At 50.2% G+C, this 25,571-nt stretch overlaps 1 protein-coding gene across 1 annotated transcript in view; it reads left to right on the top strand.

Annotated features, from left to right (window-relative positions):
- Positions 1–25,571, top strand: part of UBA6 (ubiquitin like modifier activating enzyme 6) — a 253,385-nt gene that overhangs the window by 64,852 nt on the left and 162,962 nt on the right. The window contains exon 12 of the mRNA XM_075341882.1: positions 14,523–14,589. Within this exon, the coding sequence (XP_075197997.1) occupies positions 14,523–14,589 (67 nt within the window). The remainder of the gene's footprint in view (positions 1–14,522; positions 14,590–25,571) is intronic.

The raw sequence follows: 25,571 nt of genomic DNA, 5'->3' as shown, positions 1-25,571 counted from the left end.
TCTAATTGCTCTCCAGATGCCGCCTTTCGAGCCTTTGAAGGATGTCTCCCTTCCCGTTTTTCACGGGAAGTGGCCTTCTAGTAACGGTCTCGTCTCTTAGGAGAGTTTCCGAGCTAGCAACGCTCTCATACAAACTCCCTTCCTGGTCCTTCACCAGGACAGGGTAGTTCTGCGTCCGGTTCCGGAATTTCTCCCTAAGGTGGTATCCCATTTTCATATCAATCAGGATATCACCTCACCTTCTTTGTGTCCTCGTCCAGTCCATCAATTTCAGAAAGATTTGCATCTGTTGGTTCTGGTGAGAGCACTCAGGTTCTACTTCCCGCATGGCGCTCCTGCGCCACCCGGATGCACTCTTTGTCCTTGTCGCTGGTCGGCGTAAACAGTCGCAAGCTTCCAGATCCACCCTTGCTCGGGGGCTCGAGGAACCAATTCTTGAAACCTACAGTTCTACTGGGCTTCTGGTTCTCTCAAGGCCGAAGGCCCATTCTACCAGAGCCGTGGGTGCATCCTGGGCATTACGGCACCAGGCTACGGCTCAGCAGGTGTGTCAGGCACCCACCTGGTCGAGTCTACTTACTTTTACCAAGCATTATCAGATGCATACCTACGCTTCGGCAGACGCCAGCCTAGGTAGATAAGTCATTCAGGCGGCGGTTGGCCACCTGTAGGAGAGGGCCGTTTGACGGCCCTATCATGAGGTATTCTTTTACCCACCCAGGGATTGCTTTTGGACATCCCAATTGTCTGGGTCTCCCAATGGAGCGACAAAGAAGAAGGGAATTTTGTTTACTTACCGTAAATTCCTTTTCTTCTAGCTCCAATTGGGAGACCCAGCACCCGCCCTGTTTTCTCGGGGTTTTTCTGTTTTTTCGGGTACACATGTTGTTCATGTGGTATGGTTCAGTTCTCCGATGTTTCCTCGGATTGAATTGGTCTTTAAACCAGTTATTGGCTTTCCTCCTTCTTGCTTTGGCACTAAAACTGGTGAGCCAGTGATCCCACTGGGGGTGTATAGCCAGAAGGGGAGGGGCCTTACACTTTTAAGTGTAATACTTTGTGTGGCCTCCAGAGGCAATAGCTATACACCCAATTGTCTGGGTCTCCCAATTGGAGCTAGAAGAAAAGGAATTTACGGTAAGTAAACAAAATTCCCTTCTTTCTACCGGCAGGCTCCACGGACCCCCATTGTGTGCAGTGCTCGGCCCCTGCGGCGCTTGCACAGTCGGGACCTCTGCTGGACGTGACCCAGGGTGTACCACCTGTGAATGCTGTCCAGGTGACAGGAACTGAGTTTGCAGCTTTTGCTGACAGAATGTCTCTCACTATGTCACAAATTCTTGACACATTGCGAGCTAGGCCTGTACTTCAGGCCACGGACACTGTGCAATCATTGCCCCCTGGTCCCCCTCAGCTGAATTACCTCCAAGCTCCGGGACGGGCATATACACCTCAGGGTGAAGACTCTGACTCGGACGATGGCCCCGGGCAGCCTAAGCGGGCTCGCTATGACGGGCCTTCACATTCATCTCAATGGTCAGGATCCCAGCGAGATGAATCTATGGGTGATGAGGCGGACGTAACTGATCAGGATTCTGATCCTGGGACCGCTCTCAATCTAGATACACCAGATGGTGACGCCATAGTTAATGATCTTATATTTAACATCAATAAGATGTTAAATATTTCCCCACCAGCTCCTCTTGTAGAGGAGTCAGCTTCGCAGCACGAGAGAATCCATTTCAGATACCCTAAGCGTACATTAAGCACTTTTCTGGACCACGCTGACTTTAGAGACGCAATCCAGAAACCCCACGCTTATCCTGAAAGGCGTTTTCCTAAACGGCTTAAAGATACACGCTACCCTTTTCCCCCTGAGGTGGTCAAGGGTTGGACCCAGTGTCCAAAAGTGGATCCTCCAATTTCCAGGCTTGCAGCTAGATCCTTGGTTGCAGTTGAAGATGGAGCGGCACTTAAAGATGCCACTGACAGGCAGATGGAGCTCTGGCTGAAATCCATCTATGAAGCGATTGGAGCGTCATTAGCGCCTTCTTTTGCGGCCGTATGGGCACTCCAAGCTATCTCAGCCGGGCTTGCGCGAGTCGACTCAGTCACACGTGCATTTGCCCCGCAGGTAGCACCATTGACCTCGCAAATGGCGGCATTCGCGTCGTACGCGATTAATGCTGTTCTTGACGCTACAAGCCGCACGGCAGTGGCGTCAGCCAACTCCGTTGTTTTGCGTAGGGCCCTGTGGTTGAGACATTGGAAAGCAGATTCTCATTCCAAGAAGTGCTTAACCAATTTGCCGTTTTCTCGTGACCGATTGTTTGGAGAGCGTTTGGATGAAATCATCAAACACTCCAAGGGTAAGGACTCATCCTTACCGCAACACAGACAAAACAAACCCCAACAGAGGAAGGGTCAGTCTGGTTATCGGTCCTTTCGAGGACCGGGCAGGTCCCAATTCGCCTCGTCAAAAAAGACTCAAAAAGACCAGAGACGCTCAGATTCTTGGAGGTCTCAGTCACGCCCAAAAAGGACAGCCGGAGGAACCGTTGCCAAGACGGCGTCCTCCTGACTTGCGGTCTCCGATTCCCACACCCGCGGTCGGTGGGAGGCTTTCCCACTTTGGCGACATTTGGCTGTCACGCGTCAAAGACCGTTGGGTGAGGGATATTCTGTCTCACGGGTACAGGATAGAGTTCAGTTCTCGTCCGCCAACTCGTTTCTTCAGAACTTCTCCACCACCAGACCGAGCCGATGCTCTGTTGCAGGCGGTGGCCGCTCTAAAGGCGGAAGGAGTGGTGACCTCCGTCCCTCTTCAGGAACAAGGTCACGGTTTTTACTCCAATCTGTTTGTGGTCCCAAAAAAGGACGGATCGTATCGACCCGTCCTGGATCTAAAGTTGCTCAACAGACACGTAAAAGTCAAGAGGTTCCGGATGGAATCCCTACGCTCCGTCATAGCCTCAATGTCTCAAGGAGATTTTCTAGCATCAATAGATATCAAAGATGCGTATCTCCACGTGCCGATTGCACCAGAGCATCAGCGTTTCCTACGCTTCGTCATACACGACGAACACCTACAGTTCGTAGCGTTACCTTTCGGTCTGGCAACAGCCCCCCGGGTCTTCACCAAAATCATGGCAGCAGTAGTAGCTGTTCTGCACTCGCAGGGTCACTCGGTCATCCCGTATCTAGACGACCTGCTTATAAAGGCACCCTCTCAAGAGGCATGCCAACACAGTCTGAAGGTGGCACTAGACACTCTCCAGAGTTTCGGGTGGATTATCAACTTTCCAAAGTCTCATCTAACCCCGACCCAATCTCTGACTTATCTTGGCATGGAGTTTCATACTCTCTCAGCGATAGTGAGGCTTCCACTGGACAAGCAGTGCTCGCTGCGGACTGGAGTGCAATCTCTCCTTCAGAGCCAGTCGCACTCACTGAGGCGCCTCATGCATTTCCTAGGAAAGATGGTAGCAGCAATGGAGGCAGTCCCGTTCGCGCAGTTTCATCTGCGCCCTCTACAATGGGACATTCTACGCCAATGGGATGGGAAATCGACGTCCCTCGACAGGACTGTCTCCCTCTCTCAGACTGCCAAGGACTCTCTGCGTTGGTGGCTTCTCCCCACCTCATTGTCACAGGGAAAGTCGTTCCTTCCCCCGTCCTGGGCAGTGGTCACGACGGATGCGAGCCTATCAGGGTGGGGAGCGGTGTTTCTCCACCACAGGGCTCAGGGGACGTGGACTCAGGAAGAGTCCACCCTGCAGATCAATGTTCTGGAAATCAGAGCAATCTATCTTGCCCTGCGAGCCTTCCAACAATGGCTGGAAGGCAAGCAGATTCGGATTCAGTCGGACAATTCCACGGCGGTGGCGTACATCAACCACCAAGGGGGAACACGCAGTCGCCAAGCTTTTCAAGAAGTCCAGCGGATTTTGACGTGGGTGGAAAGCAGAGCGTCCACCATATCCGCAGTTCACATCCCAGGCGTGGAAAACTGGGAAGCAGACTTTCTCAGTCGCCAGGGCATGGACGCAGGAGAATGGTCCCTTCACCCGGACGTGTTTCAGCAGATCTGTTGCCGCTGGGGGACGCCGGACGTCGATCTGATGGCGTCACGGCACAACAACAAGGTCCCAGTTTTCATGGCACGGTCTCACGATCACCGAGCGCTGGCGGCAGACGCCTTGGTTCAGGATTGGTCGCAATTCCGACTCCCCTATGTGTTCCCACCTCTAGCATTGTTACCCAGAGTTCTCCGGAAAATCAAGTCCGACTGCCATCGAGCCATACTCGTCGCTCCAGATTGGCCAAGAAGGTCGTGGTACCCGGATCTGTGGCATCTCACGGTAGGCCAACCGTGGACACTACCAAACCGTCCAGATTTGCTGTCTCAAGGGCCGTTTTTCCATCTGAATTCTGCGGCCCTGAACCTGACTGTGTGGCCATTGAGTCCTGGATCCTAGCGGCCTCAGGTTTATCTCATGAAGTTGTTGCCACAATGAGACAGGCTAGAAAACCATCCTCAGCTAAGATCTATCACAGGACGTGGAAGATATTCTTAGCGTGGTGCTTGGCTCAAGGGTTTTCTCCCTGGCCATTTGCATTGCCAATTTTTCTTTCCTTCCTGCAGTCTGGGTTGGAAAAAGGTTTGTCGCTTAGCTCGCTTAAGGGTCAAGTCTCCGCGCTATCCGTATTCTTTCAGAAGCGCTTGGCATTACATCTGTTGGACCTGGTGAGAGCACTCAGGATTTACATTTCTCGCACGGCGTCTCTACGCCGTTCTGATGCGCTCTTTGTCCTAGTCGCTGGTCAGCATAAGGGATCGCAAGCTTCCAAATCCACCCTGGCGTGGTGGATCAAGGAACCAATTCTTCACACATACCGTTCTGCTGGGCTTCCGATCCCATCTGGACTGAAGGCCCATTCTACCAGAGCCGTGGGTGCGTCCTGGGCATTGCGGCATCAGGCTACGGCTCAGCAAGTGTGCCAGGCGGCTACCTGGTCGAGTCTGCACACGTTTACCAAACACTATCAAGTGCATACCTACGCTTCGGCAGATGCCAGCCTAGGTAGACAGGTCCTTCAGGCGGCGGTGGCCCACCTGTAGGAAGAGGCTGTCTGACAGCCCGTTCATGTGGTATCTTTTTACCCACCCAGGGACTGCTTTTGGACGTCCCACTGTCTGGGTCTCCCAATTAGGAGCGAAAAAGAAGAAGGGAATTTTGTTTACTTACCGTAAATTCCTTTTCTTCTAGCTCCAATTGGGAGACCCAGCACCCGTCCTATTTGTTCTTAGGGTTTCGTTTTTCGGGTGCACATGTTGTTCATGTTGTTTCTTAAGTTCTCCGATCTTGTTATCGGATTGAATTTGTTTTTGAAACTGTTATTGGCTTTCCTCCTTCTTGCTTTGGTACTAAAACTGAGGAATCCGTACTCCTACGGGAGGGTGTATAGCCAGAAGGGGAGGGGCCTTACACTTTTAAGTGTAGTTCTTTGTGCGGCCTCCAGAGGCAGTAGCTATACACCACTGTCTGGGTCTCCCAATTGGAGCTAGAAGAAAAGGAATTTACGGTAAGTAAACAAAATTCCCTTCTTCTTTTGGGTCCCTCATACACTTCTCTACATATAAATTTCAACACCAAGAAGGAAAAGTCATCGTGGTTTTATGGAAATCACAGAATCAATAGAAATGTTAATGATATGCTAGTGAGTAATTGAAAGCAAAGATTTCAAAACCTCTCGATTTTTATTCACTATCGAATATAAGCGACACATGCAAAAATCTCCGCACTTGTGCGTTCTGACCTGAGATCAGTGATGTTATTAGTGTATATCTGAGGAAAATCCTGCCACACTGACTTCACATACAAATGCAAATCAAGATCCATTGCTGGCAGCTCCCTTTTAAAAATGCTGATCAATGACCTCACCAGATGGGTTCAATGGGAGACCATTCTGGAGATGCTGCAGCCATGGTATCAAGTTTAGACCACATTTGCTGCTCACCATACCACAAGTAACATGCGGCCTGGCATTGCCTTGTTGAAAAATGTCTCGTGGGACTCTGGAGTAATGGCTGTAACATTGGTTCCACTCCCAAATTGGTGTAACTTTTTGCTGTTGGATACCTGGAATGGAGACTAGAAAATCCGGCTACAGTACAATATGCCGCGGCACACCATAATCCTGGGGACCAGTGTGACTTTCCATTGTGAAATCCCTGGGTATCATGATGTCAAAGACACTGTAGGAGAGGGTAGACTTCTATTCCATCCTCCACTGTCGTCTTGCTCTGCACCATAATACTCTTGTATTAGAAAGTGGTGGTCAATGAAAAGGCCTTCATGAAGAAACATCACACTGATGCTACTTCCAGGATTATGGTGTGGGATAAAATATACAGTAACTGTACCCCTCTAGTCTTCATTCCAGGTACACAAACAGCTTGTCATTATAGTGATTTGGTGGAACCACTGGTACGGCCATTTCACCAGTGAGTCCCAGGAGCCATTTTTGAACATGACCATGCCAAGCCACTTGTTGTTCCTGCTAATACGAGCAGCCTGCTTTGCATAAACATGCTACCATGTCCTGCAGCGTCTCTGGGTTTGTATCCCATAAAGCACATTTGGGACAAAATTGGTTGGCAAAGGGAGCTGCCAGCAGCGGATCTTAATGATTTGCGTATCCAAGTGTATTCAGACTGATGGAACATATTCTCAAACTCACATTAGTAACATCATTTATAACCTATTAATGCACGTAAGTGCGTGTATTTCTGTGCATGGCGCTCATATTCGATACTGAATAAAGAAAAAAAAAAATAGTTTTCATTATATACAAACCGTGTATTTCTTTATCGTTCCTTCCATGGGAGACCCAAACCATGGGTGTATAGCTAGCGCCTCCGGAGGACACACAAAGTACTACACTCAAACGTGTAGCTCCTCCCTCCGGGCTATATACACTCCCTGGATGACAATCTATCCAGTTCAATGCTTTGTGTTTCAGGAGGATACACACACTTGCATTCTCTGATATTTTTTTCTCATTTTTATTTTATTTTAAAGATTTGGAAGAAAAGCGGGTCCAGTCTGGACTCCCGGCATGTCCCTTCACACCCCACTCTGTCGGCGGTGCTGTTAAGGTTGACTTTATAAGGCTGGAGCCTTCACATGCCGCGCTCCTTCACATCCTCTAAGAGGCTCTGGGTTGAAGTGGGAGCCTCCACGGTCCTCTCTGCTTGCAGAAGACCGGTCTCCATCCGCAGCCCTGTCTGGTCCCTGCTGGAAGGAGCATTTACCCCCCTCTCCAGGGACATGGCCCTGCGTCTCAAAGCTAAGTATAGAGACGTTTTTCAGGGGTCCCGGGTACTTTTATTAGGGGGACAGTATGTGTTTTAGCGTTACTGTAAATTCCGGCCGATTCTGGGGATTTCCCCTGAGAACCGCGCCGAAGGTGCCTGCTCGTCGGCCGCATTGTTAAATCTAGGCCCCGGCTTCTGTTTGGGCCTAGTTTCGGTTTTGGCTTCTCTGCATGTTTTGCATACAGCGCCGCCCACCGCCCGACCAGCAGAGGGGAGGGCACTCCTCTCTGGGGAGATGTTCCCTCCCCTGTATATCGTCCTGTATCTCTCTGCCCTCCGTTTTTCCCGCTCTTGGGCTTATACACGCCCCCCCTCTTTCTCCCAGCGCCATTTTCTCAGCGTTCTTGCGCTGGAGGGCGCTGGATGCTGCAGCTGCATACTATCAGGAAGGCTAACGCTTCACAGGGGAGCGGTGGAATCCGGAGGGCACACAGAGAGCACGGGCTGGTAAGCCACAACCTCTGGTTGTGGACTTTTATTACACTCTCAGGCATTCTACAGGAGTGTATTCTGGCTGCAGAGCCTCCACCTCAGCAGCATGTCTGTCACTAGGAGCAAGGCTGCAAACATGTACGCTATATGCACTGCTTGTAAGCTCATTCTGCCAGAGCCAAGCACATACCCACATTGTGATGCCTGTGCTAACATGGTTGTGTCTCAGCCTGGAGCCTCCGCAGGGGTCCCTCCGGCTGCTTCGGCCCCGGTGGCTGAACCCCCGGCTTGGGTAGCATCCTTTTCGCAAGCTATTTCCAAGTCTTTTGCCGACTCCATGGGGCAGCTGTCCCGGACACTGCTGTCCATGCATCAACCCCCTTCTCAGGGTGCTTCGGCTGCTCCTAGCTCTGCAGAGCTCCCAGAGCATGTCCCAGGACCCCGTCCCCCTAAACGGAGATGCAGGGACCCTTTTCCTTCCTCTTCCCACGGCTCTGATTCACGTGCCGAGGTGCAGGGCGAGGAGGACTCGTTTACTGTGGGCTCAGACGCTACCTCTATGTACCCCATTGACTTGTCTGAGGGTGATGCGGATGTTAGTGACTTGATTGCGTCCATTAACTCCGTACTGAACCTCAACCCACCAGAGTCTGAGGAACAAGCCTCTCTGGTAGAGATACACCAGTTTACCTCACCTAAGAAAGCTAAAAGTATGTTTTTTAACCACTCCAGCTTTCAGGCCACTGTTACCAAACCCAGGGCCTGTCCTGACAAACGTTTTCCGAAGCGTAGTTCAGATGACCGTTTTCCTTTTCCACCAGAGGTGGTTAAGGAATGGGCTCAGTCCCCAAAGGTAGACCCTCCGGTGTCCAGAATCTCAGCCCGCACAGTCGTGGCTGTGGCTGATGGCACTTCTCTTAAGGATCCCACTGACCGCCAGGTTGACCTTTTGGCCAAGTCTGTATATGAGGCGGCTGGAGCCTCGTTCTCCCCGTCTTTTGCGGCAGTGTGGGCTCTCAAGGCAGTCTCTGCCTCTCTGGAGGAGATGCATTCCCTCACCAGGGACTCTATGCCTGAGCTGGAGACCTTAACTTCTAAAGCTTCGGCTTTTGCATCCTACGCCATGTCTGCCATCCTGGAGGCTTCTCACCGCACGGCGGTGGCCTCCGCTAACTCCCTCGCGATCCGCAGGATCTTGTGGCTTCGAGAGTGGAAAGCAGACGCTTCCTCAAAAAAGTACCTTGCGAGTCTCCCTTTTGCTGGGTCCCGGCTGTTTGGGGAACAGCTGGATGACATAATCAAGGAGGCTACTGGCGGGAAGAGTACTTCCTTGCCTCAAACTAAGGCCAGGAAACCTGTCCAGGGCAGGATCCAATCGAGGTTTCGTTCCTTTCGTTCCTCTAACTGGTCATCCTCGAAGCCCTCGACCGCGTCCACTACCGCAGCCAAGGATCGTAAATCGAACTGGCGCGCAAAGCCGCGTCCTCAAAAGACCGGAGGAGCCGCTGCCACTAAGGCAGCCTCCTCTTGACTATCTGGCTGCGCCAGCAACGTCCTTGGTCGGTGGCAGGCTCTCCCACTTTGGAGACGTGTGGTTCCAACACGTCACCGATCAGTGGGTGCGGGATATTATCTCCCACAGCTACAGGATAGAATTTTCTTCCAGCCCGCCAAACAGATTTTTTCTGTCCACACCCCCTTGCTCCAAGGCCGCCGCCTTCTCTCAGGCCGTGGCATCCCTGCAGGCCAACGGGGTAATTGTTCCGGTCCCCGCCCGGGAACGGTTCAGCGGTTTCTACTCAAACCTCTTTCTAGTCCCCAAGAAGGACGGTTCCTCCCGGCCCATCCTGGATCTCAAGCTTCTCAACAAGCATGTTCAGGTGCGGCACTTTCGCATTGGAATCTCTGAGATCGGTCATTGCCTTAATGACCCAAGGAGATTTTCTGGCATCCATCGACATCAGAGATGCCTATCTGCATGTGCCTATTGCGGTCTCACACCAGCGTTGGCTACGCTTTGCAATCGGAGAGGAACATTTCCAGTTCGTGGCTCTTCCCTTTGGCTTAGCCACGGCCCCTCGAGTGTTCACCAAGGTCATGGCAGCAGTGGTTGCGGTCCTGCACCTCCAGGGATTGGCAGTGATTCCTTACCTGGACGACCTTCTAGTCAAGGCCTCATCCAGTGTAGACTGCCAGCGGAGTGTCTCTCTCACTGTCGCCACGCTAGTTCAGTTCGGGTGGCTTGTCAACCTGCCCAAGTCCACTCTGACCCCGACCCAGGTACTTATGTACCTAGGGATGCAATTCGAGACTCTGCCGGCACTTGTCAAGTTGCCCTTAGTCAAACAGCAGTCCCTTCGTCTGGCGGTGCGCTCTCTGCTGAGGCACCGCCGTCATTCCATCAGACACCTCATGCAGGTGCTGGGTCAGATGGTGGCGTCAATGGAAGCGGTTCCCTTTGCCCAGTTCCATCTGCGTCCCTTGCAGCTGGACATTCTCCGCTGTTGGGACAAGCGGATCTCTTCCTTGGACAGGCTGGTGGCTCTGTCATCACAGGCCAGGAACTCCCTTCAGTGGTGGCTTCAGCCCCTCTCCCTGTCACAGGGACGCTCCTTCCTGACTCCGTCCTGGGTGATACTCACCACGGATGCCAGCCTCTCCGGTTGGGGAGCGGTATTTCTCCATCACCGAGCACAGGGCACTTGGACTCCGTCCGAATCAGCCCTCCCGATCAATGTGCTGGAGATCAGAGCTGTGTTTCTAGCTCTCCTAGACTTTCACCACCTGTTGGCGGGCAAGCACATTCGGGTTCAGTCGGACAACGCGACAGCGGTTGCCTACATCAATCACCAGGGCGGGACTCACAGCCGTCTGGCGATGTTGGAGGTTCAACGAATCCTCCAGTGGACGGAGGACTTCAAGTCCACCATATCTGCAGTCCACATCCCAGGCGTGGAAAACTGGGAGGCCGATTATCTCAGCCGTCAAACCGTGGACGGCGGCGAGTGGGCCCTGCATCCGTCAGTGTTCAGATCGATCTGCCGCAAGTTGGGCACTCCGGAAGTGGATCTAATGGCATCCCGGCACAACAACAAGGTTCCGGTTTACGTGGCTCGCTCCCACGATCCTCAAGCCTTCGCAGCAGACGCACTGGTTCAAGATTGGTCTCAGTTCCGTCTGGCCTATGTGTTTCCCCCTCTAGCGCTCTTGCCCAGGGTCCTGCGCAAGATCGGAACGGAGGGCCGTCGAGTCATACTCATTGCTCCGGACTGGCCCAGGCGAGCTTGGTACCCAGACCTGCTCCGCCTGTCCGTAGAGGTGCCGTGGCATCTCCCGGACCGCCCAGACCTTCTCTCTCAAGGTCCGTTCTTCCGCCAGAATTCTGCGGCTCTCAGATTGACGGCGTGGCTCTTGAGTCCTGGATCCTGACGGCTTCAGGCATTCCCTCTGAGGTCATCTCCACCATGACTCAGGCTCGGAAGTCTTCCTCGGCCAAGATTTACCACAGGACTTGGGGAATTTTCCTGTCCTGGTGTCGCTCTTCCGGCCATGCTCCTTGGCCGTTCTCCTTGCCGACCATCCTGTCTTTTCTACAGTCAGGTCTACAGTTAGGTCTGTCCCTCAATTCCCTCAAGGGACAGGTGTCGGCTTTGTCGGTATTGTTCCAGCGGCGTATCGCCCGACTGGCTCAGGTGCGCACCTTCATGCAGGGCGCATCTCACATCATCCCTCCTTACCGGCGGCCCTTGGATCCCTGGGACCTTAATCTGGTCCTCACGGCCTTACAGAAGCCCCCTTTTGAGCCTCTCAGGGAGGTTCCTTTGTCTAGACTTTCACAGAAAGTTGTCTTTCTAGTAGCCATAACTTCTCTCAGGAGAGTTTCTGATTTGGCTGCGCTTTCTTCGGAATCCCCCTTTTTGGTGTTTCACCAAGACAAGGTGGTTCTTCGTCCGACTCCGGACTTTCTCCCTAAGGTGGTGTCTTCCTTCCACCTTAACCAGGACATTTCATTGCCCTCTCTTTGTCCGGCCCCTGTGCATCGCTTTGAGAAGGCGTTGCACACCTTGGATTTGGTGCGGGCGCTCCGAATCTATGTGTCACGCACCGCCGAAAAGGTGCACCTCACTTTTTGTGCTAACCACGGGTCAGCGCAAGGGTCTCTCTGCTTCTAAACCGACCCTAGCTCGTTGGGTTAGGTCGGCTATCGCCGATGCCTACCAGTGTTCTCAGGTGCCTCCCCCGCCGGGGATTAAGGCGCACTCGACCAGAGCTGTCGGTGCCTTTTGGGCTTTCAGACACCAGGCTACGGCTCAGCAGGTGTGTCAGGCTGCCACTTGGTCCAGTCTGCACACTTTTTCGAAGCACTACCAAGTGCATGCTCATGCTTCGGCAGATGCGAGCTTGGGCAGACGCATCCTTCAGGCGGCTGTCGCCCATTTGTGAAGTTAGGTTTTGCCTACTTCTCAGTTTGGTTTATTTCCCACCCATGGACTGCTTTGGAACGTCCCATGGTTTGGGTCTCCCATGGAAGGAACGATAAAGAAAAAGAGAATTTTGTTTACTTACCGTAAATTCTTTTTCTTGTAGTTCCGACATGGGAGACCCAGCACCCTCCCTGTTGCCTGTTGGCAGTTTTTTGTTCCGTGTTTTTCACCGGCTGTTGTTAGTAGACAGAGTTCTGGTTTTGCCGAGTTTTACTCTATCTCTACTTATGGGTGGATGTCCTCCTTCAGCTTTTGCACTGAACTGGATAGATTGTCATCCAGGGAGTGTATATAGCCCGGAGGGAGGAGCTACACGTTTGAGTGTAGTACTTTGTGTGTCCTCCGGAGGCGCTAGCTATACACCCATGGTTTGGGTCTCCCATGTCGGAACTACAAGAAAAAGAATTTACGGTAAGTAAACAAAATTCTCTTTTTTGGATGTATTGAATTTGGGATGTGGAAGCTGGAATTGACAAATATAGCTTGCAGATCCTACATTCTCCTGATTACCGAGACCTGCACTGATTTAGCATTGTGTTATGTATTGGAATGAGCAAACCTGAAATGGAAAAGTTATTGATTTTGTACCTGTCACCGGGTGTCCAGGGCTCGAATTCTAACACTGACGTCTTTTGGGTGGGAAGGCCCATTGTTATTTGGCCCTTCCCAGACTAAAAATAGCAGCTTGCAGCTGCTCCAGAAGTGGCACCATTAGGTGCATCAATTCTGGGGCTTTGCCTGACTTTTCCCTATTTCCCTGGCGTGTTTGACAGTTGGGGTGATACTTTTGGAGTTGAAGTCAGCTGTGAATTGACACGCTCATGGGAAATTCCGGGTCCGCTGCTGACCGCTAGTGACCTATGGAGCCTTGTTCTGAGAACGTTCTTAGAACAAAGCGCCATAGGAATCGATGGGTGATGTGAGACATTACTCTGCTCCAATACTAACCCCTTGGCTTGATGCCAGCTGTCAATACACAGTTGACATCAACCCCAAAAGTATTGCCCTGATTGAAACCGCTCCTGGGCAATTTGGAAGAGCCAGGCAAAGTGCCACAATTAGCTCATCTAATGGATAGGCTGCTAATAAGCTGTGAGGGGCAAAATAATCATGGGACTTTCCAGCCTAATACTAGCCCCCAGCTGTGTCTGCTTTACCTTGGCTGGTCATCAAAAATAAGAGGGCCCCTCACGTTTATGTTTTGTGTATTTATTTATTTATTTATTTATTTATTTATTTATTTAAATAAATTTAAAAAAAAAACTGCGATCGCCTCTATTTTTGATAATCAGTTAAGGTAAAGCAGATAGCTCAGGGCTGTAGCCCGCAGTTGTCTTCTTTACCTGTACTGGTTATCAAAAATAGAGGAACCCCACTTCATTTTTTTTTTTTTTTTTTTTTTATTCCATATCCACATTTGTTTGCAGGGCAATTGTCCTGCTCTTATGCCCATTTTGATTCCTTTTGCAGACCCCTAGCCCTAAGGCTATGTGCGCACGTGTGCGTATTGCATGCAGTTACGCTGTGTTCTGCACCGCAGCTTAACTGCATGCGTCCTGCGTCCCCTGCACAGTCTATGGAGATTGTGCAGGAGCCGTGCGCACGTGGCATATTAGAACGCAGCGATTCGTCTGCTGCCCGAATCGCTGCGTTCTAAGAAGTGACATGTCACTACTTCCGTGCGGTTTGCATGCTGTGTATAGGGAGAGGCAGCATGCAGAGCGCACGTTCTCTGCCGGCACCATGCGCTTCAGAACGGAGCTCTTCAGCTGCGCTCTGAAGCGCACCTTTTAGGTGCGGTGCAGAGCGCACACGTGCCCACATAGCCTTACTACGACCATTTTACAGCACCAAAGTTTGGGTCCCCATTGACTTGTATGGGGTTTGGGTCCAAGTCTCGAACCGAACTTTTAACTAAAGTCCAACCGAATCGGGGCCGATTTCCACGGGGTTCGCTAATCCCTTGTCATGTACATTCAAACACTAAGAACCTTGCAAAAAATATTAGCGACTATTGAAAATACTTTTACCATTATCAGGGCGCTGATTTCTACAATAGCTTGGCAACAGCAACTTGAGGGTGTTCAGCTCCTCCTAGACATTATCCTTGATTGCTAATGCAGCGATGCATCCCCCTACTCGCATATTATGTGATCCTACGGTTTTGTGATTCGTCTGAAGTTTTCTTTACCCTTTAGTATAACTGCAATGACTTGTTTTTGTAGGTGCCTTCAGGATGCTGAAGAGATGCAGACTTTAGCGGCATCTATAAATGAAAATCTGCAGAGTAAAGTAGGTTTCACAGCCTAAAGACTGCTTCCCAGGTTAAAGGCTTTATTGTTTAGATTATTTTACATCTGCAACCATTGATTTTTTTTCATTAAGAAATAATATCTTATGTACAGAACTTCCGGCACACATGCATGCAACCTTATTTCTTTGGGCTGCCCTGAAGCTTAACAGCAAACTGCTTACTTATAGCTTTGACAATTTCTTAGTAATAACACTTTCCCGCAAAATTAAAAAATACGATGTCCAGACTGCAAGTGCTTTCCCCCTATCTCAGGTACAGTACCATAATAGGGTTGACACGGGCTGAGGAGTTGGGCGCGTGTCAGTTACAACAGGAGCCAGCTGTTCTTAAAGCTTTTGTATTATGTACTGGCCCCCACTAGCTCTGATGCCATTACTTTAACCTAGAAATACTACTGTCCGTAGAGAAAAAGGTATTAAAGGGAAGCCGTTTATATGGGCATGTAAGTCATAGGAAGATGAAGAATAAAATGATACCTTCATATCAGTGATTGATGTCTCATTTCAGGAAAATCCATGTTTTACTTAATATGTAAATGAGCTGTTAAGATCTATGGGTTGGACATAGTTCTTCCTGAGAACTTGCCTTCAGAGCTTGTGGTACATAAAGGGGGAGTTACCAGTGTGATATGTAATGGTTGCTCTCTATAGTGAGATTAGAGCTGACACATCTGCAGGTGTCCTTCAGTTTATATCTCAGACTGCCAGTGTTGAAATACAGCAGAGATGTGAGCTGCAGCTGCCAACATATTTGTTATGAGACATAGTTCAGTTCTACTACACTTTTAAAGGTAAGGTGTCGCGCTTTTTTTATTTTTGTATTAATAGTGATTGTGGAATCAAGTTTTTTTAATACAAAATTAAATTCGCTGTTTATTTAGATTTTATTTAATTCTAGTTTTACTGAAGCACTGGGGGCTGCCATCTTTGCTGTGTGTAACGACATTACCTCATTTATGACAGCCCCCTGTGCATGGATTCTGACTGTTGGGCTGCGACCCTATTTTCTAACACAGAGAGCTCCCTGCTGTGAACTTGACGCGCCCCCTGGGCTGTCCAGATCACAGCAGAGGGAGAAGATCACTGCCATCTCTGTAGAGCTCACAGCGTATGCTCAGGGTGGATAAAAATCTTGATTTTTTTAAAAAAAATCAAAAAAATCAGATTTTTTTGATTTAAATCAGATTTTTTTGATTTAAATCATTTGATTTAAATCAGATTTTTTAATCAAGTTGTACACAAGCAAAACTTTGTCTTTTTGCAAATCTAATTGTTTTACACAAATAAAAATATTAAAACAGTTGATTATGAAACCTAATAATTTTTATTTGCACTATTAAACACTCAGAATTGAACTACAGAGAGTAAGGGGTGCTTCACACACAGCGAGCTCGCTGCCGAGATCGCTGCTGAGTCACGCTTTTTGTGACGCAGCAGTGACCTCATTAGCGATCTCGCTGTGTGTGACACTGAGCAGCGATCTGGCCCCTGCTGCGAGATCGCTGCTCGTTACACACAGCCCTGGTTCGTTTTCTTCAAAGCCGCTCTCCCGCTGTGACACACAGATCGCTGTGTGTGACAGCGAGAGAGCGACAAATGAAGCGAGCAGGGAGCAGGAGCCGGCGTCTGACAGCTGAGGTAAGCTTGTAACCAAGATAAACATCGGGTAACCAAGGTGGTTACCCGATATTTACCTTAGTTACCAGCCTCCGCAGCTCTCACGCTGCCTGTGCTGCCGGCTCCGGCTCTCTGCACATGTAGCTGCTGTACACATCGGGTTAATTAACCCGATGTGTACAGCAGCTAGGAGAGCAGGGAGCCAGTGCTAAGCAGTGTGCGCGGCTCCCTGCTCTCTGCACACAGCGCTGGTAACTAATGTAAACATCGGGTAACCATACCCGATGTTTACCTTAGTTACCAGTCTCCGCAGCTTCCAGTCGGCGGCTCCGTGCAAGCGCAGCGTCGCTTGCACGTCGCTGCTGGCTGGGGGCTGTTCAGTGGTCGCTGGTGAGATCTGCCTGTTTGACAGCTCACCAGCGACCATGTAGCGATGCAGCAGCGATCCTGACCAGGTCAGATCGCTGGTCGGATCGCTGCTGCATCGCTAAGTGTGAAGGTACCCTAAGTACTTTTTAACAATAGCCTATCTCTAACGTTTGAAGTAAGCAAACATCTTCAGTGAATACATCAGTCCTTTAAGCCTACTGTTTATTTAGGACTTTTAATAGGAAAACCAGTTGTCCTGCTTTAGCAGTTCCTAAGCGGTTTCGGACTGTTGTGTGCACAAAACCAAATGAAGAAAACAATCTCTCTACTCCTGCGGATGAAGCCGATGCAGTCAGTAGCTGAGTAGCTAGATTTATTATCTTTGCTGGAAGAACAAGTGATTGCGACTTCCACCAGTCCAGTGGTTTTAGTTCATTAACGACGTTATCTGCAAACATGTATTTTTGAAATGGTGCAGATTCACACTTCAATTTCAGCACAGTTGCCAGTCACAATGTCATGGTTAGTATTGGCGAGCCACTCCATTGCAGAGTTGATTTCCGCCTCAGATAATTTTTTCCCTCTGTAGATGGGATGCAAGATATTGGCTAAATAGTGTTCTTCTTTTAATGCTTGGTCCTTGCGGTGCTGTATTGCAACCTTTACATTGTTTGAGAGGTTCAAGAGATCTAGAGAACCTTCTAAATCTTTCCAAACTTCTGTGGCATCAGCTATGGTTGCAGTATCTTTCTGCATTTTATCCAACGCAATCGATATTGGCTTTAACCTTTCCAAAAGGTCCTCGGCATTTCTCTTCACACCAAGATTTAATACTTTGCTTCGTATATTAGCATCAATTTTATCCCGATGTGTTTCGCAAATGGACAGTAATTTTGACCAGTTGTTAATAAACAGTTCCAAGCAGTCAGCCAAGGTATTCCATCTAACATCTTGTGGTAGAACCAACTTCAGTCCTCCCATTTCCTTGTAGGTTGAATGTGCAAAATGATTATTGCGGAAATATTTAACAATTTCTACAACATGTTCCTTGACACCCAAAATATGCAGGTCTTTTGCCAAAAGCTGCAACAAATGGGCAGAACAACCGTATTGAATGACATTTGTGTCATCCTGTGCCAGTTTCGCTCGCATTTTTGCCACATTGCTTGCGTTATCAGTAACTAAGCTCCTTACTTTACATCCAAACTGTTCTTGGCATTGGTGAATTGAGTTCTTAGCAATTTCAAGTAAATATTCAGCAGTATGTGAATTTCCAGATGTGTCGATTGTGTCTGTAAGGTAAGTTTCACCATCTTCTGTTGTGACACAAGTGCAAATTATGGGGTCGTTGTGGATGTTGCTCCAACCATCCAAGCTTATGTTAACAACCTTGTCTTTCAAATATTTTGTACAAGCCGCTCTTTCTATGTCGTATACAGCCTGAAGATGTTTTCCTGAGATATCAAATCTACTTGGTGGTTTGTAGCCTGGTCTAATTCCTTCGATCATTTGTACAAACAATGGGTGCTCAACTAGTCGGAAAGAAGAATTGGTTGCAAATATGAATTTAGCAATTAATTCATCAAAATGTTCTTTCTGGCTCGTCGTAGTCTTTAAGATGAATTTTTCTACACTTTGTTGCACGCAAAGTTTTTTTTGGGCTGCTTTGTTGAAGTTGTACCCAGATATTGATTGTCACGTGCAGCACAAGCCATATTTGACCCTGAAAGCACAGAAATTAAAAATATAAATCGACTGCGTATTTGAAGAAATATAACGAAAATATTGAAACAAACTTTTTGAACAATGTAATGGTCCTCGTCCTATAAGGGCTGTCTCAAAAGTTATGCTACTCAAGTTTTCCGGTGAGGTTGCTGTAATACTGGTAACTAATATCAGAGCCTCAGCAACTGAAAAAAATTATGTCACAAAAGTTTTAAAAATTGTTTTTTTTTTTAAAATGGTCAATTTGGCAGACTTCAAAAGTGAATTGCAGCCTACAATAAAAAAAAAAAAATAAGCGTATACACACTTTATTTTTACTTAAAGGACATGTGCACCTTTATTTTTTAAGGTGCAGCCAGTCACAGTGTGCACATGTCCTCCCCCCGCAGCTCTCTTACCTCCGATGTCAGCACTGCGGGGATCCGTGGCTTCGTTCTGCCCGTCCACGAGCGCGCCTCCATTCATTTCAATGGAGCGTGCGGCCCGCTGACGTCACGCCGCTGGATCACTGCGAGTAGGCCGCAACCGGAGGACGGGAGGCGGACGGTCAAAACGAAGCCACGGATCTCAGCGCTGCGGGGATCGGAGGTAAGAGCGCTGCGGGGGGGGGACATGTGCACCTTAAAAAAAATAAAGGTGCACATGTCCTTTAGCGTTAATTTTCTGTGAAATATTGCCTTAACATAAATTTAAATTCTATACTCCAGAACTACCAGTGCTAGAAATTTTTCTTTTCATAGACTTTAACCATCCCAGTAAAATGTCTGTTAAAAAAATAGGTTGTAAATTAATTGCCAGACTTACCACTAGTACTAGGCTCCTGGTGCATAAGAAGCTGTGGGGGTTCATTGACATTAGTTGTATCACTATCAACATCTTCATTTCCCTTCTGGTTGCAGTTTTCATAATGTGATTTCAAACGGCAAACAAGTCCTTGGATATCCTTTTGACAGTATTTGCACTTTGCTCTTGCACCTTTCTTTCCAAGATCTGCTGCTGGCATCTCAACAAAATGAACCCAAATAGGGTCTCTCTTACGACCTGCTGCCATGGCTCACACAGATCACTTATGAAGTTTGATTGTTACTACAGCCTGAGCCAAGCACTGCTGATGTTACTACAGCCTGAGCCAAGTACTGCTGACTATCCAACAAGTTTGGGCATGTCAACTGAATGCAGGGAAAAAGAAACTAAACCAAAACTGAAACCAAGCTAGAAGTGTGGAATTAAAGGGGCAGTATGAACAAAATGTGGAGGCTATTAATAGTTTATACAATTAAGACATGCTGCTTTTAAACACCTACCTATTGCCATATAGTAAAACAAAAAAGATTTTCTTCGGCGCTCCATTGGGAGACCCAGACGATTGGGTGTATAGCACTGCCTCCGGAGGCCACACAAAGCAATTACACTAAAAAGTGTAAGGCCCCTCCCCTTCTGGCTATACACCCCCAGTGGGATCACTGGCTCACCAGTTTTCTGCTTTGTGCGAAGGAGGTCAGACATCCACGCATAGCTCCACTGTTTAGTCAGCAGTAGCTGCTGACTATGTCGGATGGAAGAAAAGAGGGCCCATATAGGGCCCCCAGCATGCTCCCTTCTCTCCCCACTTGTGGTTTGTAAGGTTGAGGTACCCATTGCGGGTACGGAGGCTGGAGCCCACATGCTGTTTTCCTTCCCCATCCCCCTGAGGGGCTCTGAGGAAGTGGGATCTCACCGGCCTCCAAGCCCTGAGGCCAGGCTCCATCCACAGACCCATGGAACCTGATGGATGCGGAGCGGGGTACCGTTCAGGGACAAGGCTCTGCAACTTTCAGGTACTCTGTGTCCCCGGACAGACAGGCACGCACACGCCAGACTTGCTGGGTGTGTTAGTGCGCCGGGGATGGTAACGCTGCACGCCGGGGTTTGAGTCACAGCAGCTTAGCTGTGTGACTTCATGTGCTGGGAACTACCGCGCCGACCACTCTCGGAGCGGCGGCGCGGCTGGGACTTGTAGTGCGCCGGGGACTTAGCGCCGACCGCGCTTTTACGGCGGCGGCGCTTATAAATTGAGTCCCCGGCTTTTGCGGCCTAGCTCCGCTTCGTTCCCGCCCCCTCCCTGTCAATCAGGGAAAGGGAGAGACGCTGTGTAATCGGCAGCGCAGAGGGCTGGAGCCTTATTTACATGCTCCAGCCCTCTCACTAGACACAGTGGGACGCAGGTTTCCCGCTTTTAGTCTGGGCACGCCCAGGGCCCGCCCCCCCCCTCCACAGGACGCCGGCAGCCATTCCTTACATGCAGTCTGGCTGGAGGACGGACACAGGCTCTGGGAGACCCAGACTAGGGATTTCTGGCGACCACACACCCGCGTTTAGCGGGCGGTAAGCAGCACATTAGTGCTGGCCCCACTTGTGCCACAGTGTTGTATTGGTGTATTTTTCCTGTACCAGATATATTATATATATATACTGCACTGTACGGTCGCTTCTTGGCTGTATACCCTATATTGCTCTGGGAGACAACAACATGTCATCCACAAAACGCAAGGGTGCCAAGGCAAGGGCTGTATTCACTACTTGTACAGCATGTGGGGCTAATCTACCAGCAGGCTCCAACGACTCTCATTGTGTGCAATGTTCAGTCCCAGTGGCACTTCGTCAGCCAGAGCCTATGGTGGTGGTAGCCCAGGCAGAGTCGCCTGCGAACCCTGCCCCGGTGACGGGGTCAGAATTTGCAGTTTTTGCTGATAAAATGTCTGTGACTATGACAAAAATCCTGGAAACCTTGCAGTCCAGGCCAGTTGCTCAGACCATGGACACTGCTGTGTCTATGTTCCCCGGCCCCCCTCAGTTGGAATTAATCCGTAATTCGAGGGGGTCCCAGGCATCACAGGCTGAGGGCTCTGACTCCGATGTCAGTCCCAGTCCGCCTAAGCGAGCTCGCTGGGAGAGACCCTCCACGTCATCACGCGGGTCAGGGTCTCAGCGAGAAGGGTCTCTATATGATGACTCAGAGGTGGGTGATCAGGAGTCTTGTCCTGACGCCGCACTCAATTTGGATACGCCAGATGGTGACGCCATGGTAAATGACCTTATAGCGGCCATCAATAGGCTGTTGGATATTTCTCCCCCAGCCCCTTCTGCAGAGGAGGCAGCTGCCCAGCAGGAGAAATTCCATTTCCTGTATCCCAAGCGTAAATTGAGTACTTTTCTGGACCACTCTGACTTCAGAGAATCCATCCAGAAACACAATACTTATCCGGACAAGCGTTTTTCTAAACGCCTTAAGGATACACGTTATCCTTTTCCCCCTGACGTGGTCAAACGCTGGACCCAGTGTCCAAAAGTGGACCCTCCAATATCCAGGCTTGCAGCTAGATCCATAGTTGCAGTGGAGGATGGGGCTTCACTTAAAGATGCCAATGACAGACAGATGGACCTTTGGTTGAAATCTGTCTATGAAGCTATCGGCGCGTCGTTTGCTCCAGCATTCGCGGCCGTGTGGGCGCTCCAAGCTATTTCAGCTGGTCTGGCACAGGTGGACTCTCTCATACGTCCAGCAGTGCCGCAAGTGGCGTCCCTAACTACGCAAATGTCTGCGTTTGCGACCTACGCTATCAATGCGGTACTGGACTCTACGAGCCGTACCTCAATGGCATCCGCCAACTCTGTAGTTTTGCGCAGAGCCTTGTGGTTAAAAGAATGGAAAGCAGATTCTGCTTCTAAAAAATGTTTAACCAGCTTGCCATTATCTGGAGACAGACTGTTTGGTGAGCAATTGGCGGAAATCATTAAACAGTCCAAAGGTAAGGACTCCTCCTTACCCCAGCCCAGATCAAGCAAACCTCCACAGAGGAAGTGGCAGTCAAAGTTTCGGTCCTTTCGAGGCTCGGGCAAGCCCCAATTCTCGTCCAAAGGGACTCAGAAAGAGCAAAGGAGCTCTGATTCCTGGCGGGCTCACTCACGCCCCAAGAAAGCAACCGGAGGTACCGCTTCCAAGGCGGCTGCCTCATGACTTTCGGCCGCCTCCCTCCGCATCCTCGGTCGGTGGCAGGCTCTCCCGCTTTTGCGACATTTGGCTGCCACAGGTCAAAGACCGGTGGGTAACAGACATTTTGTCCCACGGGTACAGGATAGAGTTCAGTTCTCGTCCTCCGCCTCGGTTCTTCAGAACTTCCCCACATCCCGACCGAGCAGATGCCCTTCTGCAGGCGGTGAATTCTCTAAGAGCAGAAGGAGTGGTGGTCCCTGTTCCTCTTCAGGAACGAGGTCAAGGTTTTTACTCCAATCTCTTTGTGGTGCCAAAAAAGGACGGCTCATTCCGTCCTGTTCTGGACCTAAAACTGCTCAACAAGCATGTGAACGCCAGGCGGTTCCGGATGGAATCCCTCCGCTCAGTCATTGCCTCAATGTCTCAAGGAGATTTCCTAGCATCAATAGACATCAAAGATGCTTATCTCCACGTGCCGATTGCTCCAGAGCACCAGCGTTTTCTACGCTTCGTGATAGGAGACGACCATCTTCAGTTCGTAGCTCTGCCATTTGGTCTGGCGACAGCCCCACGGGTGTTCACCAAGATCATGGCGGCAGTGGTAGCAGTCTTGCACTCTCAGGGACACTCTGTGATCCCTTACTTGGACGATCTACTTGTCAAGGCACCCTCTCAGGAGGCATGCCAACTCAGCCTGAATGTTGCACTGGAGACTCTCCAGACGTTCGGGTGGATCATCAACTTCTCAAAGTCAAATCTGTCACCGACCCAATCACTAACGTATCTTGGCATGGAGTTTCATACTCTCTCAGCGATAGTGAAGCTTCCGCTGGACAAGCAGCGGTCTCTACGGACTGGGGTGCAGGCTCTCCTTCAAAGTCAGTCGCACTCCTTAAGACGCCTCATGCACTTCCTCGGGAAGATGGTGGCGGCAATGGAGGCGGTTCCGTTTGCGCAGTTTCATCTGCGCCCACTTCAATGGGACATTCTCCGCCAATGGGACGGGAAGTCAACATCCCTGGACAGGAAAGTCTCCCTTTCCCAGACGGCCAAGGACTCTCTGCAGTGGTGGCTTCTTCCCACCTCATTATCACAGGGAAGATCCTTCCTACCACCGTCTTGGGCGGTGGTCACGACAGACGCGAGTCTGTCAGGGTGGGGAGCAGTTTTTCTCCACCACAGGGCTCAGGGTACGTGGACTCAGCAGGAGTCCACTCTTCAGATCAATGTTCTGGAAATCAGAGCAGTGTATCTTGCCCTACTAGCCTTCCAGCAGTGGCTGGAAGGAAGGCAGATCCGAATTCAGTCGGACAACTCCACAGCGGTGGCATACATCAACCACCAAGGGGGGACACGCAGTCGGCAAGCCTTCCAGGAAGTCCGGCGGATTCTGATGTGGGTGGAAGCCACGGCCTCCACCATATCCGCAGTTCACATCCCCGGCGTAGAAAATTGGGAAGCAGACTTCCTCAGTCGCCAGGGCATGGACGCAGGGGAATGGTCCCTTCACCCGGACGTGTTTCAGGAAATCTGTCGCCGATGGGGAAGGCCGGACGTCGACCTAATGGCGTCCCGGCACAACAACAAGGTCCCAACCTTCATGGCACGGTCTCGCGATCAAAGAGCTCTGGCGGCAGACGCCCTAGTGCAAGATTGGTCGCAGTTCCGGCTCCCTTATGTGTTTCCACCTCTGGCACTCTTGCCCAGAGTGCTACGTAAGATCAGATCCGATTGCAGCCGCGTCATACTCGTCGCCCCAGACTGGCCGAGGAGGGCGTGGTATCCGGATCTGTGGCATCTCACGGTCGGCCAACCGTGGGCACTACCAGACCGACCAGACTTACTGTCCCAAGGGCCGTTTTTCCATCGGAATTCTGCGGCCCTGAACCTGACTGTGTGGCCATTGAGTCCTGGATCCTAGCGTCTTCAGGATTATCCCAAGGGGTCGTTGCCACCATGAGACAGGCTAGGAAGCCCACGTCCGCTAAAATCTACCACAGAACGTGGAGGATATTCTTATCCTGGTGCTCTGCTCAGGGAGTGTCTCCCTGGCCATTTGCATTGCCTACCTTTCTATCTTTCCTGCAATCTGGGTTAGAAAAAGGTTTGTCGCTCGGCTCCCTTAAAGGTCAGGTCTCGGCGCTATCCGTCTTTTTTCAGAGGCGTTTGGCACGCCTTCCTAAGGTGCGCACGTTCCTACAGGGGGTTTGCCATATCGTACCCCCGTACAAGCGGCCGTTAGATCCATGGGATCTGAACAGGGTACTAGTTGCCCTCCAGAAGCCGCCCTTCGAGCCTCTGAGGGAGGTTTCACTTTCTAGACTATCACAGAAAGTGGCTTTTCTGGTAGCGATCACATCTCTTCGGAGAGTGTCTGAGCTGGCAGCGCTGTCATCCAAGGCTCCCTTCCTGGTCTTCCACCAGGACAAGGTAGTGCTGCGCCCCATTCAGGAGTTTCTCCCGAAGGTGGTATCCTCTTTTCATCTTAATCAGGATATCTCTTTGCCTTCGTTTTGTCCTCATGCAGTTCATCGGTATGAGAAGGATTTACATTTGTTAGATCTGGTGAGAGCACTCAGAATCTACATTTCCCGCACGGCGCCCTTGCGCCGTTCGGATGCACTCTTTGTCCTTGTCGCTGGTAAGCGCAAAGGGTCGCAGGCTTCTAAGGCCACCCTGGCTCGATGGATCAAAGAACCAATTCTTGAAGCCTACCGTTCTGCTGGGCTTCCGGTTCCATCAGGGCTGAAGGCCCATTCTACCAGAGCCGTGGGTGCGTCCTGGGCATTGCGACACCAGGCTACGGCTCAACAGGTGTGCCAGGCAGCTACCTGGTCGAGTCTGCACACTTTCACCAAACATTATCAGGTGCATACCTATGCTTCGGCGGACGCCAGCCTAGGTAGAAGAGTCCTGCAGGCGGCAGTTGCCTCCCTATAGGGGAGGGCTGTCTTGCAGCTCTATCATGAGGTATTCTTTACCCACCCAGGGACAGCTTTTGGACGTCCCAATCGTCTGGGTCTCCCAATGGAGCGCCGAAGAAGAAGGGAATTTTGTTACTTACCGTAAATTCCTTTTCTTCTAGCTCCTATTGGGAGACCCAGCACCCGCCCTATTGTCCTTCGGGATTTTTGGTTGTTTTTCGGGTACACATGTTGTTCATGTTGAACGGTTTTCAGTTCTCCGACGTTATTTCAGAGTGAATTTGTTTAAACCAGTTATTGGCTTTCCTCCTTCTTGCTTTTGCACTAAAACTGGTGAGCCAGTGATCCCACTG

The sequence above is a fragment of the Anomaloglossus baeobatrachus genome, chromosome 1 (assembly GCF_048569485.1).
Source record: "Anomaloglossus baeobatrachus isolate aAnoBae1 chromosome 1, aAnoBae1.hap1, whole genome shotgun sequence".
NCBI classification, from domain to species: Eukaryota; Metazoa; Chordata; class Amphibia; order Anura; family Aromobatidae; genus Anomaloglossus; species Anomaloglossus baeobatrachus.
Note: the sequence above shows the minus strand (reverse complement) of the source record. Positions and strands in the feature narration are given on the sequence as shown.